Below are 16,541 nucleotides of genomic sequence, written 5' to 3' on the forward strand. Positions count from 1 at the left end.
CAAAGCCCAGCCCAGAGGCAGTGACCTCGGACCCAAGCCAAAAAAAAACAGCTCGCGTTCAGAGGCCGGGAGAAAGAACAGCTCCCAAATTAAGGGGAGTCCAAGGCCTTGCTCTTTTAGAGGGCGGGGCTAGGAGAACGTATTCCGGCGCTGCCCGTCAACGAGCCAATCCCCGCCTCAAGGGGGAGGGGATTTAATCTGTCGCCGCTCCTTCCCTTTGGAAAGTAAATACGTTCGGGCGCCGTTCAAACGGACCAATGAGTGATTGACGTTGTTGCGGTTGGCCCTCACCGATTGGCTGGAGTTTGTCGTCCCTCCCTCCTCGTCATCCCTCTGGCTCCACCCCTTTGCACACAAGATGGCGGCGCCCAGCGGAGTAGGGGCTGCGCTTGGGGTTTGCTGAAGCTGGTTGCCTCTCCCACTCCCCTTTTGGGTGCAAAGCGCCGCTAACGGGAGGACGGGGGCCGGGCGGGGACAGGGGCACCTGCGTAGCTGGACTGCGAGCCCGCGCCCAGCTTGCGTCGACCCCACCCGGCCCCGGCCCGATCCGACCCGACTCGACCCGATCCGATCTAATCCGATCCCATTCCATCCGTTCCCCGTCTCCTCCCGGTCTGACCCATTGCCCGGCCGTGGTTCGCCACACCAGGCATCCAAAGCTGAGGTCGCTCCTACGGCCTGGGCTCGCCTTCGCTTTGGAGATGTTTGGGCTCTTCCCTCCCAAACGGCCCATCTTCAAAACCTGGACTCTTGGACTGGCACCTGGCCCCCTTTCCCTCTACCAAGACTCCTCTTCCCTCTTACCCACTTCTTCTTCAGATTCTTGGTACCCCCTGTGTTGGAGACTGCTCATTTTCCTTCCAAATTAATCCCAGACCCCCTAAAATATTGACAACCTTGACAACCCCACAACCGAGGAGCCAGACTTTCTTTTGGACTAACCTCCATAGCCCTATCATGGAGGCAGTGTACCTGGTAGTGAATGGGGTGGGCCTGGTGCTGGACGTGCTGACCTTGGTGTTGGACCTCAACTTCCTGCTGGTGTCTTCCCTCCTGGCTTCCCTGGCCTGGCTCCTGGCCTTCGTCTACAACCTGCCGCACACGGTACTGACTAGTCTTCTGCACTTGGGCCGCGGAGTCCTGCTTTCATTGCTGGCCTTGATCGAAGCCGTGGTCCGGTTCGCATGTGGGGGCTTGCAGGCCTTGTGTACCCTACTCTATAGCTGCTGCTCTGGCCTGGAGAGCCTAAAGCTCCTGGGGCACCTGGCCTCTCATGGGGCACTGCGGAGCAGAGAAATACTGCACCGGGGCGTCCTCAGTGTGGTCTCCAATGGCCATGCTTTGCTGCGCCAGGCCTGTGACATCTGTGCCATTGCCATGAGCCTGGTGGCTTATGTGATCAACAGTCTGGTCAACATCTGCCTCATCAGCACTCAGAACCTCTTTTCCCTGGTGCTGGCCCTGTGGGATACAGTGACCGGGCCTCTGTGGAGGATGACGGATGTAGTGGCTGCCTTCCTAGCCCACATTTCCAGCAGTGCTGTGGCCATGGCCATCCTCCTTTGGACACCCTGCCAACTAGCCCTGGAGCTGCTGGCCTCAGCTGCCCGCCTCCTGGCCAGCTTTGTGCTTGTCAATCTCACTGGCCTGGTGTTGCTAGCTTGCGTGCTGGCAGTGACGGTGACTGTGTTGCATCCGGACTTGACCCTGAGACTGGCTACCCAGGCACTCAGCCAGCTCCATGCCCGGCCATCCTACCACCGTCTTCGAGAGGATGTCATGCGGCTCTCTCGCCTAGCACTGGGCTCAGAGGCCTGGCGCCGAGTCTGGAGCCGCAGCCTGCAGCTGGCGAGTTGGCCGAACCGGGGGGGGGCACCTGGAGCCCCCCAGGGTGACTCTATGAGGGTGTTCTCAGTTAGGACCCGGAGACAGGACACTTTTCCTGAAGCGGGGCGCAGATCAGAGGCAGAAGAGGAGGCCAGGACCATCAGAGCGACACCTGCCAGGGGCCGAGAGAGGCTCAACGATGAGGAGCCTCCAGGCGGGCAAGACCCATGGAAGTTGCTGAAGGAGCAAGAGGAGCGGAAGAAGTGTGTCATCTGCCAGGACCAGAGCAAGACGGTGTTGCTCCTGCCCTGCAGGCATCTGTGCCTGTGCCAGGCCTGCACTGAAATCTTGATGCGCCACCCCGTCTACCACCGCAACTGCCCGCTGTGCCGCCGGGGCATCCTGCAGACCCTCAATGTCTACCTCTGAAGACTCCTTCCCTACCTGCCCACCCCTCCACGCTCCACGCAGGCACTCACGCTAGGATAGCATTAACACCTCATCTCCGGGTCCTGGTCTGAATCCCTCCTACCCCTGTGGCTGTCCTGCCAAGCCTCCAAGCCATACATCCAGGACATTGAGATGGAAGACTATGATCTGGGTGGGGGCAGGATAACATAGCTTCTCCTTACCCAGTGGGTCCCTTCGATGCTGAGGGTGGTGAGTATGTCACTATGCAAGGGCCTTGAGACTGTTTGCTGTGGGCTCTCCTCCAGCTTGCCCAGGGCCCACCCAGCTGCCTCTGGGGTTACCCCTCTCTGCTTCTGGTTTTTCTGTTGGAGATCTGTAGGTCCTTTTCCTGCCTCCTTCACATTTCCTCCCCAGCTTTTGTGGCCACAACATATCAGTGTTATTTGGGTGTTTTGGCAACTCAGGGGCCTTCAGATGATCTTGAACCTTTGTGTTCAGCCAGAGCCCCTGTGCCCTGGTAGGCTTTGGGGTTAGTATCTCTCAGGTACCCTCAGAGCCACCTCTGCCTGTCATCATCTGATGAGGCTCCCTCCCAACCTGATCCAAAAGCTGGGCTCACGAGTTTACCCCTGGGATGGGGGAATGCATCTGCACCTGACTTTGGGACCATATGCTCTCTGGCACACCAGCTCACTGCAAGTCTCAGGAGGGATAACCAGATTTCTGCTCATTCCCCTTTCACTCCCACATCACACAGAAAAATGGCATTCGTCTCTGTCTCTCCCTGGCATTGGAGAGGGCAGACTGTGCACAGTTCACTAGGGTCCAAATACAGAAGGGGCCAGGGCCCAGGGGCTTGCAGCTTCCTGAGGGGTCTCTGGCCCAGTTTCCTATGAATAAAGTTATCTTGACAGCTCTGACAGTCTCTTGTGCATCCCTGCAAGGGAGCAGCTGGTCAAGGCAACAGACCCTGCATCAGGGTCCTTCAGCCCTGCCGGAGTCAGAAGTGTGGGCTGTGGGAGTACCTGGGCTTTAGTGGGGGAGACAGGGAAGGAGCTAAGATAGGCTGGGAAGACTGTGTCATGGGGAGAGTGCATGCCAGGCGGGGCTCTCTGAGCTGTCATCCCTTCTGATTTGTCCCCTTGCACACGTGGCTTTTGAAAAGCCTTTGTATTTTTTCTATTTTTGCCCAAATTAAGCCCTTGTAGAGAGGAATGTGAACCATCTCACCCCTTGAGTCAGCCTTCCCAGCTCCTCCCCCGGGCCAGTCTTCCTGGGAGGGAGCATGGGGTTCCTGCTGCCTGGAGTCCAGTCTTACCCTCGGATCCCAGGAGGAGCTGGTGTGTGTCCCTGTGTGTCTTAGCATGGGGTCTGGTGCAGGGTTGGGTTGGAGTGTGGCTGCGGGACCTCCTGATGGAGGCTGCCTGAGGCCTGTCTCTAGCTCACATTTGGGGCTCAGTCCCCATTGGCTGTATCTGCCCTCACATGACCAGCGGAAGAGCAGGGGCACTCCCCCATAATTGTATGTTCTGTCTGGGACCACAGTGCCTGGGACTGCCTTCAGGAAGGGGGCGCCGGTAGCTCAGGAAGAACTCTGAGGAGAGGCCCCCCTTCCTTGGGTTGAGGCTGTGCAGATGGGGCTGGGCAGTCCTGGTTTGTTAGTCATTGGGTTGGAGGTGGGCCCCCGGGGTGGGGGAGCTTTGAGGGGCTTTGTGGCTAGCCTCAGACACAGTGGCTCGGCCCACCCAGGCTATGCCCAGAGCAGTGGGGGAGGGCTCCTCATCTCCACCTCAGAACTGGGAGGCCTAGGGAGGGCTTGGCACTTGCTCTTTCCTTCCCTCAATCCGGGACAGGAAGCTGAGCAAGGGGAGGCCCGGCTCCTTCCAGTCTCTGTTTAATGTGGGGATAAACATTTTATGATAGAAGATAAACTTCCTGAGTTGGGAGTAAAGGACTCCCCTTTTCTTCCATCTGCATCTGGAATTCCTTTGGCCGACCTCAATACCCCTCCTCCCCCTCACCACCCATAGTCAGGAGCTCAAGCTACCCAGTATCCCTGCGGCATTCTGGGGCCAGGGCACCCCCTTGTGGTCATCTCAGAAACTACTTATCTCTAGACGCCCATTCAGGCCACTCACTCGGGTTACAGAGCAATAGCTTTCCAGTCATCTGGGGACCAGGCAAGCAGCCAGGGCAATCATAGACGAAAGTCCTCGGCTCTTTTTTGTTGGATCAGGGCAGGGATATGTGTGGTGCAGGCAGCCCCTATGTGGTTTAGTTGGCATCTTTGAATTAGAAAAAGGTACCCCCTTTCTTAAGGGTGGCTGGAGCCCTACACCAGGAGGGCATCCTGCTGTCAGACACTCCTATTCACAACCTAGGTGGCAGCTCTGTGGAGCCTCTCATTCCCCTGAGCTGGCTTCCTGTATATCTGTCCCATATCTCTATTTCATCCAAGAACCCTCCCTTCTACCTGAGTACCCCCTCCACACCATGATCCCAGAAACAGAACCCCCACCACTAAAGAAGAAAGGCTGGAGCCAGTAGGAGTGTTCTTAGATTTATTGAGTGATCTCTGAGTAAAGGGCCGGCCCCATGCGCAGGAGGGGGTGAGGAGGATCCAGAGAAGCAGAGGACCAGGAAGAGAGCACCCCACCATGGGCTCCTGGGCCAGAGCAACTGGGGGACTCACACTTGCCAGCACAGCACACTCCTCTGGTCTTGGGCAGAAATCCAGTCACTGCCCCATGCTGCCATACCTGATTGCAGACAGCCACTGTCCCCATTCCTTGGCAGCGGCAGGACGGAGAGGCCCCTACCCCACCTCCCTAGTCATTCACAATATTCCAGGGGGCCAGCCCTCCTGGATGACCTGGTTGTCAGCGTCACACCCTCCTCCTAGGAGTGAGCGTGAGCCCACTTTGCAGTGGCATTAAGCAAAGACTGGGGAGCTGTGCCAGTCAGAGTACACCAGAAATCCGGAGAAGGTGCTGTCTGTCTTGATGCTGGCATAGATGCCAATGTAGTCACCCACACCCACCTGCACCCACACTTGGTCCTCGGGCTCCAGCCTCACCATGGCGCCCCCCGAGAGCGAGGCTGGCTTGGGCCAACCCCCGAAAAACTGGAAGAAAGAGGCAATGGATTCGCCGTTCTTCACCAGATCAAACTGCAGGCTGGCCCGGTAGACAGTGGCATGGACGGCGAAGTAGTAGACCCCAGGCACCTGGCAGGTGAACTTGCCGGTGACGGCGTCGTAATGTCCCTGCTCGTTCACCAGCACGCGGTCGAAGGGCAGGGGAGCATCAGACGGCGGAGGCAGCCGGCTCTCGGAGCGCTTGGCGCTGAAGGCGGATCGCGGAGGCACAGAGCACTCCCCTGCAGGCCCGGTGGGTCCCGCGGGTCCCGCCTCTCCTCGCGGCCCGGGCTCCCCTCGAGGTCCCGGCAGTCCTGCGGGGTAAGCGGGGCGGCAGGTTGAGCGTAGCGGCCGGGTCAGCCCGCAACGGGGCGGCGACTCTAAGGTCACCGTACCCCTCCCCGCCCCTGCCTGAGCTTCGGCCAGCGCCTCCTCCCGCACGGGTACCTCCTCCACCCATTCCCGCAGGGCAGATCTAGGGGGCTGGCCAAGGGGGCGCCCGCCGCCTGGGCCCTTCCCCCGCTCTGGGCTGCAAAGCTCAGGGAGTGGCGCCCCCTGGCGGGAGCCCCGAGCCCCGGGCACTGGGAGTGGGAGCTGCGGCGGAGCCTGCTCGGACGTCGCCACCTACAGCCCCTGCGGTGCCTTCTTACCCGGCCTCCCGCCCTCGCCTTTCTCTCCCGGAGCCCCGGGCGCGCCGTCGCGGCCGTCGCGGCCATCGCGGCCCGGCAAGCCCTGGCTGCCGTGGTGGCCCGGCGTGCCTGGAAGGCCGGGGTGCCCCGGGCACAGGCTGGGGATCTTGTTGTCGTCCAGTGGGGGCGAGCCGGCCGCCAGGTCCAGGAGCAGCAGGACAAGGAGCGGCCTCATAGCGCTGGCACCGGGAGCCCGAACGCCAGGGTCCTCTCGCGGTCTGTGGGCCAGGCAGGACTGGAGTCGGGACCCAGAATCCTGGGACCTACCTCGATCCCCACCCGGGCGCGGCCCACTCGGTCCCCACCCCACTGCTGTGCCCTTGAGGCTGAGCGCCCGCAGGGCCGAACACCGGGAGAGCACAGGCAGGCGAGAGCGGGTAGGAGCGGCCAGCCCTCCCTCCCACCGCCGGCCCGCGTCAGCCTTTCCCACAGTCCCCTCCCCAGCCCCTTTCCCCTCCTCTGCCAGACTCACCCCCCCTCCCGGCTCCCCGATGGCCTCCTTCGGGGCGCTCGCTACTCCGGACCCTCCAGTCGGTGGTGCTCCAGCCCCTGCGCCTCTCCCGGGCGAGGCGCCCCCTGCCCTGCCGTCACCTCAGTCCTGGTTCGCTGCCTGCCGGCTCCGCTCTTCTCCTCCCAGACTCCAAGAGGAAACCAGTTGTTCGGGGGCCAAGAGCTCCCGGACCGGGAAATAGCTGGGAAATAACTAACTCGTGGTGTCGCCCGGCGGCCGGCCAAAGTTTAGGGGGAGAAAGGAGGGGTAGAAAGACTTGAGCCGGGCACAGAGAGGCAGAACTTCGAGAGACGGACACACAGGGCACCTCCTGTTCCCAGGGCCAGAGGAGAGGCGGAGCAGTGGCAGAGACCAAGGACCAGACCCCATTTCAGGGAGAAATACGTAGGGAGATGAGGGTGGAGAGTTCTAGAGGCAGACAGCCAGTTGGATCCCTAAGGCCTAGGACAGGGCCTGCCACATGAGTAGATGCTCAGTACATTTCTGTTGAATCAAGGAAAAGGTCAGAAGGCAGGCGATAGAGAAGCTGAAAAAGCAGATGGAAAGGGGAAGAGGCAGAAGGCGGGAAGTCTGGGTCAGAGGCCTGGATGGGAAGCGGTCTCGATTGTCCAGTGGCAGTGTGGGGCCAGTCAGCAGCCTGGGGCCAGTAAGGGGACAGGAAGGTGCAGGGAGGGTCCCATGAGCCCCAGGTGAGGACTTCTCCTCCCCCTCCCTGGGAGCCCCAGAGAAGATAGTTAGAGACCCTGCTGGTGCCGCTTCCTTTTTCCCCTGTGTGCCAGTCCTGACGGGCAAAAGAGGACAGGCAGAAAGAGGGCAGGGGCTGGCTTCAGGGTCAGGGCTGGGAGCAAGCTTCCAGACCAGCTGCCTCTGGCAGTCTGTTGCAGTTGAAGGGCCAGGGGGTGCCCAGTAGTGCCAGGCCAGACTGGCACTGGTGCTCTGCTTCCTGGCAGACAGAGCGGCAAGGGGGCAGAACACTGCCTAGTGGGGTGCAACGGGGCACAAGCAGCCCACACAGGAGCCTCCGGAAATTCTGGTAGCAGGGCAGGCTTGTCAGGCTCTGCGGAGGGACAGCGGCCTTCAGGCACCTGCTCCCAGGCTCCCTCCCCTCCCAGGCCTGCCCTCCTTCCCTCCACCCAGAAGACCTTGTAACCGCTGAGGACTTCTACCACCTCCTCCTGGGTGGCCATGCCCACCCAGATGTTAGGGAAGGCCGTGGTGTTGTAGCTCAGACCGAGGCACATCTCCACCTGGACAGGCTCACAGGCCAGCTCTGCAGGGGTGGAGGGGAAGGCCACTGTGGGGACTGCTCACTGGCTGTGTGGCCTGTGGCAAGTCACCGAATCACTCGGTCCTGTGTGTACGTGGGTCCAATAGGGGTGGTTGTGAGGAAGCAAGAGGATAACAAGGAGAGAGGCTGTACACACACTGAGGATCCCTGCCATCCCTGAGAGCCTGCTCCAGCATCGGTTGCCAGCCCTGGGCATCACGCAGGCACGTCTTTGATCTCAGGGAACATGGGGCACCCGCGTTTGCAGGGACCGCTTGGGCATCTGGAAGAAACCCCCTGCTCTCTGTAAGAGGATGCCTTCATCTTACATGGGCTGTGGAAAGGGGCTCTGGGTGACAGAAGGGACTGGTTCTTGGAGTCCCACCACTGATTCCCAGATTCCCATTTCCCTTGGGGTGACACTCAGTGCCATTGCCACCACAAGCCGAGTGTCTTCCAGGACTCTGCGAAGTGGTCCCAGAGTCAGCTGGCCCCGCCCCCTCAGAGAGAATGGGATGGGACGGGACGCTATTCAGTATAGCAGCAGGGTTCTGTGAGGTGAGCACCCAGCCTATTCAGGGTCCCCAGGGGCAGGCCTCTCACCTGGGGGTGGGAACAAGGGACGGCTGCAGTTGTCATCGCTGCCATCGGTGCAGTCTCTCCACATGTCACACATCCACTGCACACCCTTACACCCTCCTGCCTGGCAGGAGAGCTCACTGGGCCCACAGGGGTCTGTAGGCACAAGGGGCATGGCAGTGCCTGGGGACATACCTACACTCCCAGTACCCCCAGAGTGTCTTGACCAGGGTCCAGAACCCTTCTCCGTCCCCCTGGAGGTGCCTCTACTGTCCACACCCACTTGCCCAGGGGCACCTACTCTCCGTGGCATTGAAGGCCAGGTAGGTGGCTGAGAAGCCTCCACTGCTGATGCCATGATCTGTCCTAAAAAGCACAGCCAGCTCATGGTGTGAGGAGACGAGGTGGGGGGGTGGCTCTGCTCCACAGAACCTGCCCAAAGCAGACAGCAGATCTGGGCACCAGCCCTGGCTGACTGAGGGGGCACTGCAGCCTCCCACAGGCCTGGCTCTGAGCTGGAGCCCTGGATGATGCCAAAGTTGATGGGAGACACAGGGTTAGGGTCTGGTGAGGAAGACACACATATTCAGCAGGCAAAGCATTAAACAAACTGCTTGAACTTGAGCCACTTCGAGATGGGGAAAAATCAGCGGGACAGCCTGGCGTTGTGGCTCACACCTGTCATCCCAGCATTTTGGGAAGCCAAGTCGGGAGGATCACTTGAGCCCAGGAGTTTGAAACCAGCCTGGGCGATATAGTAAGACCTTGTCTTTACAAAAAAAATTTAAAAAATTAATTATCTGGGCGTGGTGGCATGTGCCTGTGGTCCCAGCTACTTGGGAGGCTGAGGTGGAAGGAGCACTTGAACCTGGGAGGTCAAGGCAGCAGTGAGCCATGATAGTGTTACTGCACTCCTGCCTGGGTGACAAAGTGAGATTCTGCCTCAAAAAAAGAACAAGAAAAATCAATGAGGGTTTGTAAGGGAGGTGGAGGTGGCCCCTGCCGGTGGGGATAAACTGGGGCAGGGAGAGGTTTGGGGAAGGACCTCCTGGGGACAGGGAGAGTGTGGGGTGAAGGTTTTGAGGTGAGAGCTGTCTTTAGGGTAATGGTGAAGAGACCCCCGGCCTAGAGTAGCAGAAGAAAGTGAAGCTGGGGAATGTGCTGGGCTGACACAGAAGGCGGGGGTGGCAGACTGCGAGGATGGAGTTATCTGTGGCTTTTCCCTGGCTCCTGTACCTGCCCAGGAGGCTGAAGGCCCCTGAGCTGCTGGTCTCATACACCTCCACGTAGTCAAACTTGCACTCGTCCTGAGCCTCCAGGCTGAAGTTGTGGAACTGCAGTTCTATGCTGTGTCCAGCCGGCACCGAGATATGCCAGGTGCAGAGCTGGGGGAGGGCACAGGTGGGCAATTCATGACCCCTTCTGTCTCATCCTGGGCACCCAGGCTGAGCTCCAGAAGGGTCTTCTTCCCCCACTGCTGGCTGGGGGGTGGGGTCGCGCTTTCATCACTGGTGGCTCTTAAGGGCCTGGTTTCAGAGGTGAGTTGACCCAGTGTGGGCACATCTGGGTACACATCAGGCACTTACTAATATCCCCCATCCCCCGTCTGCTTGATCTCTGACCCTCCCAAGTAGAAGGTAGTGTCTATCATGCCGTTCCATTACACTGACTTGGGTGCTCAGGTGCTTCCATGTGTGCCCCTCCCCCTCTGCGTGGAGCACCGTGCTTACCTGTTGGTGAGGGTACTGCTGCAGGTAGTTGGGAGTAGAGAAAGTGCCCTGGAGCCCAGTCAGATTCCCCCCACACCCTGTAGAGAGATGAAAGGGCTCAGGAGTTTGCCAGGATCCGCGCTTCCATCCAACAGTGATTGTGGGCAGTGACTGCAGAGCAAGAGTTTTGGCCATGCCCATGGGAAGCAAGTTCTGGGCCAAAGAATGACAAAGGAGGAAATGCTGGCAGAGGCCCTGGTTTGAGGCTGGACCAGAGCTGGGGGGCCCAATTTGAACCCAGATCAGATGCCTGAAGAGAGGACCCCCCATGCCTGGCCCGTACCTGAGAACTTGGCACTGCAGTTGGTCTCATCGCTGCCGTCAGCGCAGTTGGCAAAGCCATCACACACTGAGTCAGGTAGCAGACAGATGAGCTGGTCACAGCGGAACTCATCATGGGCACAGCTCCCTGGGTGTGGGCACCAGGAGTCAGGGAGGCCCCGAGTCTCCACCCCTTTGGCAGGGCTGGGAGTGGGTGGAGGGGAAGAAAGTGGACACTCAACAGGCAGCTGGGGACATGGTGGGAACACACTCACCATGCCCAGGGGCCACAGCCTGGTACCAGGCATGGAAACCAAATCCTTCCACACTGCTGTCAGAGACGAAGACCACCAGGAGGTGGCTGGCATTGGTGTTGAGCGTGGGGGGAGGCACCCTCCCACAAATCCTGCAAGAAGCCGGGTTGGGGGTGATGGAGGCTCCAAGAGCAGGGCCAGCCAGAGAGGAGTTTGCCTGGGCCTTGCAGTCCTATTAACCCCCAAACTGGTGACCATGTGGTCAAAAAGTCTCCTCTGATGTCCCAGGGAGCTCTGACCTTCTTAGCATCTGCACATTTATCCTTGTAGCATTTACTCATAGGAAGATAGAAAGGAGATCCATGTTACAGACTAGGAAACAGGTCAGAGAGGGGAAGTGATCTTCCTCATGGCATACAGCAAGGTGGTGGCAGAGCTGGGCCCAGAGGTCTAGTCTCTCAGTTTCTTCCTCGGTTAGCCCTTCCCCCTGCCACTCCCTGATTCTGCTCTTTAGATAGTGGTTCAGGACACGGTGGGATGTCCTGGGGACAGAGGGACCTACCTGAGGAGGGAGCCTTCAGGCTCAGGGGAGATTTCCAAGCGATCAAAAAGGCAAGAGGCCACACTCTCTATGCTGAGGGCTTCGATTTTGAGCTGTATTGCATGGTCTGTGGCCACCTGGATGCGCCACATGCAGTGGGTGTTGGGGGGATAGGGGTCTGGGTAGTTGGGACTGCTGAAGAAGCCCCTTGGGCCAGAGAGGAGGCCTCCACAGGCTGCGGAGATCGAGGTCAGAGTTCAGAGGTCAAAAGGAGTGAGGTCCTTTATTCTCCGAGGTGCCTCTTCCTCACCCTCCCCTCACCCCCACCCCATCATCTTGGGCCCTTCTCCGGGAAGACCTGCCCTGAGTACTCACTGGCCTGTGGGGAGGGGCTCACACCTGACTCCTGCTGCCCTTCAGGGGTCCCAGCTGCCTGAGAGGTGGTGATGGTGGGGGTGGTGGGGGTGGTGGTAAGGCCTCCGGCAGGCAGTGGGCTATGGGAGGCCCCAGGTGGGGGTGCAGCCTGCAGCTCTGGAGGCGGGAAGATGGAGGGTGGCGTTCAGAGGAGCTGGATCCTGGGAGGCTGGGAGAGCGGCTGATGGAATTTCATTCCAAAGCCCTCCTTTCAAGTTGTCCCGGGGTACTTACGGGCCAGGATGATGGCCACCAGCAGCCCGAGCAGCAGGAGCAGCAGGCTGGCGAGCAGGAGGACACAGAGCCAGGAGAAACGGCAGTCTGGCCGCAGCCCTCGAGGACGCCGACCTGTGAGCCGGCAGGTGGGGTTTTGAAAGCCCCTTCTGTTGGGCATTTCTCATGCTGCCCTTGGCTCCTGGGCCTCTCTGTCCTCCCCCAGGTCACCCCTTGGGATGGTTACCGTGCCAGGGAGCTGGGACACTATAGCTGGCATCCTCTGGGAAAGCTGGGGGAGGGCAGGATGGCCCAGACTCAGGCTCGAAGGCAGGATTGCAGAACTCGGTCTGGAAGGGAGAGACTTGAGGGCTGAGGCAGTGGTGGCCACTGGGATGCTGGGTCTTAGGAGCACGATTCTATGTGGCCCTTACCTTGCTCGATTCTGTTGCCTCCACGCAGAGGATGACATCTGAGTAGTCCTTCATGGCCCAAGGCTCTGCATGGCTTTCTGGAGTCCCTGTGACAGCCCAAGACCCCCAAGGGCCCACTCTCTGACCACAAACTCCCTATCAAAGGGGCAGCCTCTACTACCCAAGGGAAAATGTTGCCAGGCTAGACCAGCTCTTGGGCTGTCCTTGGTAGAGTGGTTTGGCCTATGGGCTACTCTGTCTCCGTGTGAGGGAAGGGATGGCAGCCAGGAAGAATTCACAAAGGCACGAAATGGTCCCTTAATCCCACTCAGCTGAGGATGCCGAGGCCAAGTCCCTGGCACAGGGTGGCCGTTCTTAAAGGCACAGGCGGTGGCTGAGAACACCCAGCAGAGGAAACTAGGTGCTCTGTGCAGGGGTGTGACGAGGGGAGCTCTCCATCCCCAGCACCCAAGGCACTGAGTGAGCACTTGGGGGGTCGCTGGGAGAGGAGAGAAGTTGTAGGCAGAAGGGAACCTTGGGTGGTCTGAGAAAGAAGCAGGGTGGAGGGAGTGGACAAAGCCAGCTGCCCACCTTTCCTCCCCACCAGGGTTACAGGGGCATTGGCCAGGTCGGGTCTTTGGAAGGGCCCTGGTAGATCACCAGTGGGTGTGACCAGGACAAGGAGAGAAGGACATGGCGTGAGCCAGTGACTGACTGCTCATTCCTGGGACCCCTAAACCCGCAGGAGAAAGGACAGGGAAGGGGGAGAAGGTGCCCAGGTCTTAGGGAGGGTTGGGGTGTGGAGTCTAGCCATCGGGGCTGTTGCACGGTAGGAAACCCACACACTGCAAACAAGATGACTGCACGCCTCTTTCTCCATGGGCGAAGTCCTCTTGGAAAATCCCAGCCTAGCCCTGCTGTCCTCAGGGAGAAAGGAAAGGGATTGGTAATCTGTTTTGTGTTAGCCATGCTTAGGCCGAGAGTTTGGCAGGGAGGGAAGTGGGGAGAGAGCCTCATATTTCTGGCTACTATTTGTAGAATGTCTGGGCAAGAGGGCTACATGCAGTTTCCCTCCTTTCGTAACTATAAGGTAGTGTCACCATTTTACAAATGCTGGTGCTGGGCTCTGAGAGGTTATGTCACTTTCCCAAGGTCACACAGCTGGTAAGATACAGAGATGAGAGTTGAGCCTAGGACTGGATAGAGCTCAGGCTCAACATTTTCTATGATGTACCTCTTTCACCCCACATTGGGGCTGAGGCATGCTGGGGTAGCGGAGGGATCAGAGTGACACGGGGGCAGAGTGAGGAACCCCTTGGGGATGGAAGCAAAGAGGGCAGGCTGCCCTCCTTGCACTCAGGAAAGGAGATGCCTCCACCCACACGTTTTTCTCCATTTGTTACTGGAGGGCCTTAGTTTGCTTTTGTCTAGGAGGTCAAGCTATTTCCTGGAACCTTGGAAGTCTAATGGTACTTGGTCTTTAGGGAAGAGACTTTTTGGGAGCTGTAGGGACAGGTGCTCTTGGAGAGGATCAGACAGTTCCTGACCACAAAGTACTTCTCATTCTGGCTGGATCAGGACAGAGCAGGATCCCCTGTCACACAGTATGTTAAGAGCCTCGCCACAGGGCAGCTTCATGGACACAGTGGCCCTGCGCTGAGCTTTGAGGATGATTGGCTGGGCGAGCCATGCCCCTGGGTCTGCTCCTCTGAAGCCGCTCGTTCGCTGTCATCATTGAGAGAGAGGCTGCTGTGCCGGGGTTTGGCTGGGCACTGGGCTCTTGGAGCTGACTGAGACAAGGTGCCCTCGTCTCAAGGAGCCCCTGCTCTGCTGTGACAGCTCTCAAAGTGGGGCTCGGGGCCTTCTTTTAGAGGGCTTGAGAGCTTAGAACTAGGCTCATAATAACACTAAGACATGATGTGCCTTTTTCACACTCATTCATGTTTTCCAGACGCTCCGTGACATATGATATGACATCGGGTTGAATGCTGAAGGAGACGCAAGTCCAGCTGCCTTCTATTAAGCCAGATGCTAAAGAGATTTGCACAAATGTAAAACGATGCTGCCATTCTTACTAATTTTTTTTTTTTTTTTGGAGATGGAGTTTTGCTCTGTTGCCCAGGCTGGAGTGCAATGGTGAGATCTCAGCTCACTGCAACCTCTGCCTCCCGGGTTCAAGTGATTCTCCCACCTCAGCCTCCTGAGTAGCTGGGATTACAGGTGTGCACCACCAAGCCCAGCTAATTTTGTATTTTTAGTAGAGACAGGGTTTCTCCATGTTGGTCAGGCTGGTCTCATACTCCTGACCTCAGGTGATCCGCCTGCCCAGCCTTCCAAAGTGCCAGGATTACAGGCATGAGCCACTGCGCCTGGCCCATTCTTACTGTTTTTTTTTGTTTCAGAAAATATAGGTGTTTTTTTAAAAAAATTATTATTTTTATTTTTTTTTAGTTATACTTTTAGTAGAGACAGGGTCTCACTATGTTGCCCAGGCTGGTCTCAAACTCCTGGACTCAAGTAATCCTCCTACCTCAGCCTCCCAAAGTGCTGGGATTATATGGTTTTTAAAAAAATTATTGGCCGGGCGCGGTGGCTCGCGCCTGTCATCCCAGCACTTTGGGAGGCCAAGGCGAGTGGATCACGAGGTCAGGAGATTGAGACCATCCTGGCTAACACGGTGAAACCCCATCATCTCTACTAAAAATACAAAAATGTTAGCCGGGCGAGGTGGCGGACGCCTGTAGTCCCAGCTACTCGGGAGGCTGAGGCAGGAGAATGGTGTGAACCCAGGAGGCGGAGCTTGCAGTGAGCCGAGATCGTGCCACTGTACTCCGGCCTGGGTGACAGAGCAAGACTCTGTCTCAAAAAAAAAAAAAAAAAAAAAAAAAGAAAAGAAAAAAGAATGTAAGGGGGTTGGCCAGGTGTGGTGGCTCACGCCTGTAATCCCAGCACTTTGGGAGGCTGAGGTGGGTGGATCACCTGAGGTCAGAAGTTCAAGACCAGCTTGGCCAACATGGTGAAAGCCCATCTCTACTAAAAATACAAAAATTAGCTGGGTGTGGTGGTGAATGCCTGTATTCCTGGCTACTTAAGAGGCTCAGACAGAAGAATAGATTCTGTCTCAAAAAAAAAAAAGGAAAGAATATAAGGGAGTCTTTTGAGAAGTGTGGTTCACTGGACAGAGATGAAGACAGTTTACTGGGCCGTAAGTCCAGAGATTAAATGCTGTGTAAACTGAAGAAGCAATGACTTCCTCTGATGGGGCCAGCAGGAGGACTTCCTGGAAGAGATGAGCCTTTAAAGTTTGAGGGTTGAAAAGGATTTGAACAGGCAGAACTTGGGGGTTGGGTAGGGAATTCCAGGAAGGAGGAGAGGCTTAGCACTGCGGCCTGAGGAACTTGGTCACAACTGGGTCTCAGAACTGTTCCTGTGAGTGGGGAGACAACAGAAGGGAGGCCAAGGGAAGGCCTGGAAGACCAGGAAGTTTTTCTCTGCTTTGCTGTTGCCCACGGCCATCCTGGACTACACCCAGGACTCTGTGGGCACAGACACTCCTGCACCTGGCTGCGTTATGAAGGGGTTTCTGGAGGAAAGGAGGGAAGCCAGAGGCCAGCTCAGGGTTGGGGAGTGGCACACCTGAAACACACTGAGAGTGAAATCCACTGCAGACCCCTCAGCTCATCGCCTCATTTCACCCTTATTTCAGTCCTGACGGCAAGAGGAGGGAGGTGTTTTCCTCTCATTTTCTGGATGTCATCGAGGCTCCTGGAAGTTAAATGCCTTTGCCCAGAGTTGTACAGCTGCCCAGGGGCAGGGCTGGGTTGCAGAGCTGGAGCTGTTGGAGTCCTGGTTTCCACTTTTTTTGTTTTTGCTTTTTGAGACAGGGTCTTGCTGTGTCACACAGGTTGGAGTGTGATCACAACTCACAGCGGCCTCCACCTCCCAGGCTCAAGCAATCCTCCTACCTAAGCCTCCCAAGTAGCTAAGACTACATGTGTGCACCACCATACTCGACTCATTTTGTAGAGAAGGGGGCCCCCTATGTTGCCAGGTCTCGAATTCCTGGGCTCAAGCAATTCTCCTGCCAAAGTGCTGGCATTATAGGCTTCCCTAGTCTTGAGAAGCGTGGGACCTAGAAGCTCAATCCCATTACTACCTCCAAGAGGCAGGTGCCCCCAAATATCGGGAAATTGGAAAAGCCAATTCCTTGATTTTGGAATGCCTATTTAATGGGCATTCTGTTTAGTTTGGGCAGT

At 57.7% G+C, this 16,541-nt stretch overlaps 3 protein-coding genes across 4 annotated transcripts; 1 reads left to right on the forward strand and 2 right to left on the reverse strand.

Annotated features, from left to right (window-relative positions):
* The first annotated feature begins 336 nt into the window (after positions 1–336).
* On the forward strand, positions 337–3,155 carry RNF26 (ring finger protein 26). The gene has a single exon (XM_008021193.3). It carries the CDS (start codon positions 958–960, stop codon positions 2,254–2,256), a length of 1,299 nt encoding a protein of 432 aa, XP_008019384.1. The 5' UTR covers positions 337–957; the 3' UTR covers positions 2,257–3,155.
* Positions 3,156–4,785: 1,630 nt separating this feature from the next.
* On the reverse strand, positions 4,786–7,200 carry C1QTNF5 (C1q and TNF related 5). Of its 2 annotated transcripts, XM_008021198.3 has the most exons (3): positions 6,536–7,200; positions 6,025–6,281; positions 4,786–5,688 (listed from the first exon to the last, which is right to left on the reverse strand). In XM_008021198.3, exons 2-3 carry the CDS (start codon positions 6,236–6,238, stop codon positions 5,171–5,173), a joined length of 732 nt encoding a protein of 243 aa, XP_008019389.1. In that variant the 5' UTR covers positions 6,239–6,281; positions 6,536–7,200; the 3' UTR covers positions 4,786–5,170. The 2 variants fall into 2 exon arrangements, with proteins under 2 accessions (XP_008019389.1, XP_072877856.1); XM_073021755.1 differs by lacking the exon at positions 6,536–7,200 and having other exon boundaries at positions 6,025–6,452.
* A 155-nt stretch (positions 7,201–7,355) lies between these two features.
* MFRP (membrane frizzled-related protein) lies at positions 7,356–16,019 on the reverse strand. The gene is made up of 14 exons (XM_008021195.3): positions 15,922–16,019; positions 12,307–12,392; positions 12,120–12,222; positions 11,894–12,007; positions 11,621–11,776; positions 11,267–11,480; positions 10,726–10,856; positions 10,473–10,598; positions 10,151–10,227; positions 9,657–9,805; positions 8,722–8,852; positions 8,445–8,576; positions 7,717–7,844; positions 7,356–7,631 (listed from the first exon to the last, which is right to left on the reverse strand). The coding sequence occupies exons 2-14, from the start codon at positions 12,358–12,360 to the stop codon at positions 7,407–7,409; spliced, it is 1,740 nt and encodes a 579-aa protein (XP_008019386.1). The 5' UTR covers positions 12,361–12,392; positions 15,922–16,019; the 3' UTR covers positions 7,356–7,406.
* Between the last annotated feature and the right edge of the window lie 522 nt (positions 16,020–16,541).

Source organism: Chlorocebus sabaeus, chromosome 1, assembly GCF_047675955.1.
Source record: "Chlorocebus sabaeus isolate Y175 chromosome 1, mChlSab1.0.hap1, whole genome shotgun sequence".
NCBI classification, from domain to species: domain Eukaryota; kingdom Metazoa; phylum Chordata; class Mammalia; order Primates; family Cercopithecidae; genus Chlorocebus; species Chlorocebus sabaeus.

Excerpts from the sequence above, each read along its gene's own strand:
- RNF26 (XM_008021193.3), top strand. The coding sequence starts at position 958 with ATGGAGGCAGTGTACCTGGTAGTGAATGGGGTGGGCCTGGTGCTGGAC.
- C1QTNF5 (XM_008021198.3), bottom strand. The coding sequence starts at position 6,238 with ATGAGGCCGCTCCTTGTCCTGCTGCTCCTGGACCTGGCGGCCGGCTCG. Across the intron at positions 5,689-6,024 it reads AGGCGAGGGCGGGAGGCCGG|GACTGCCGGGACCTCGAGGG; the intron begins GTAAGAAGGCAC and ends CTTACCCCGCAG.
- MFRP (XM_008021195.3), bottom strand. The coding sequence starts at position 12,360 with ATGAAGGACTACTCAGATGTCATCCTCTGCGTGGAGGCAACAGAATCG. Across the intron at positions 11,777-11,893 it reads GGTGGCCATCATCCTGGCCC|AGCTGCAGGCTGCACCCCCA; the intron begins GTAAGTACCCCG and ends TCCCGCCTCCAG. Across the intron at positions 7,845-8,444 it reads TCCCTTGTTCCCACCCCCAG|AGCTGGCCTGTGAGCCTGTC; the intron begins GTGAGAGGCCTG and ends CCACCCCTGCAG.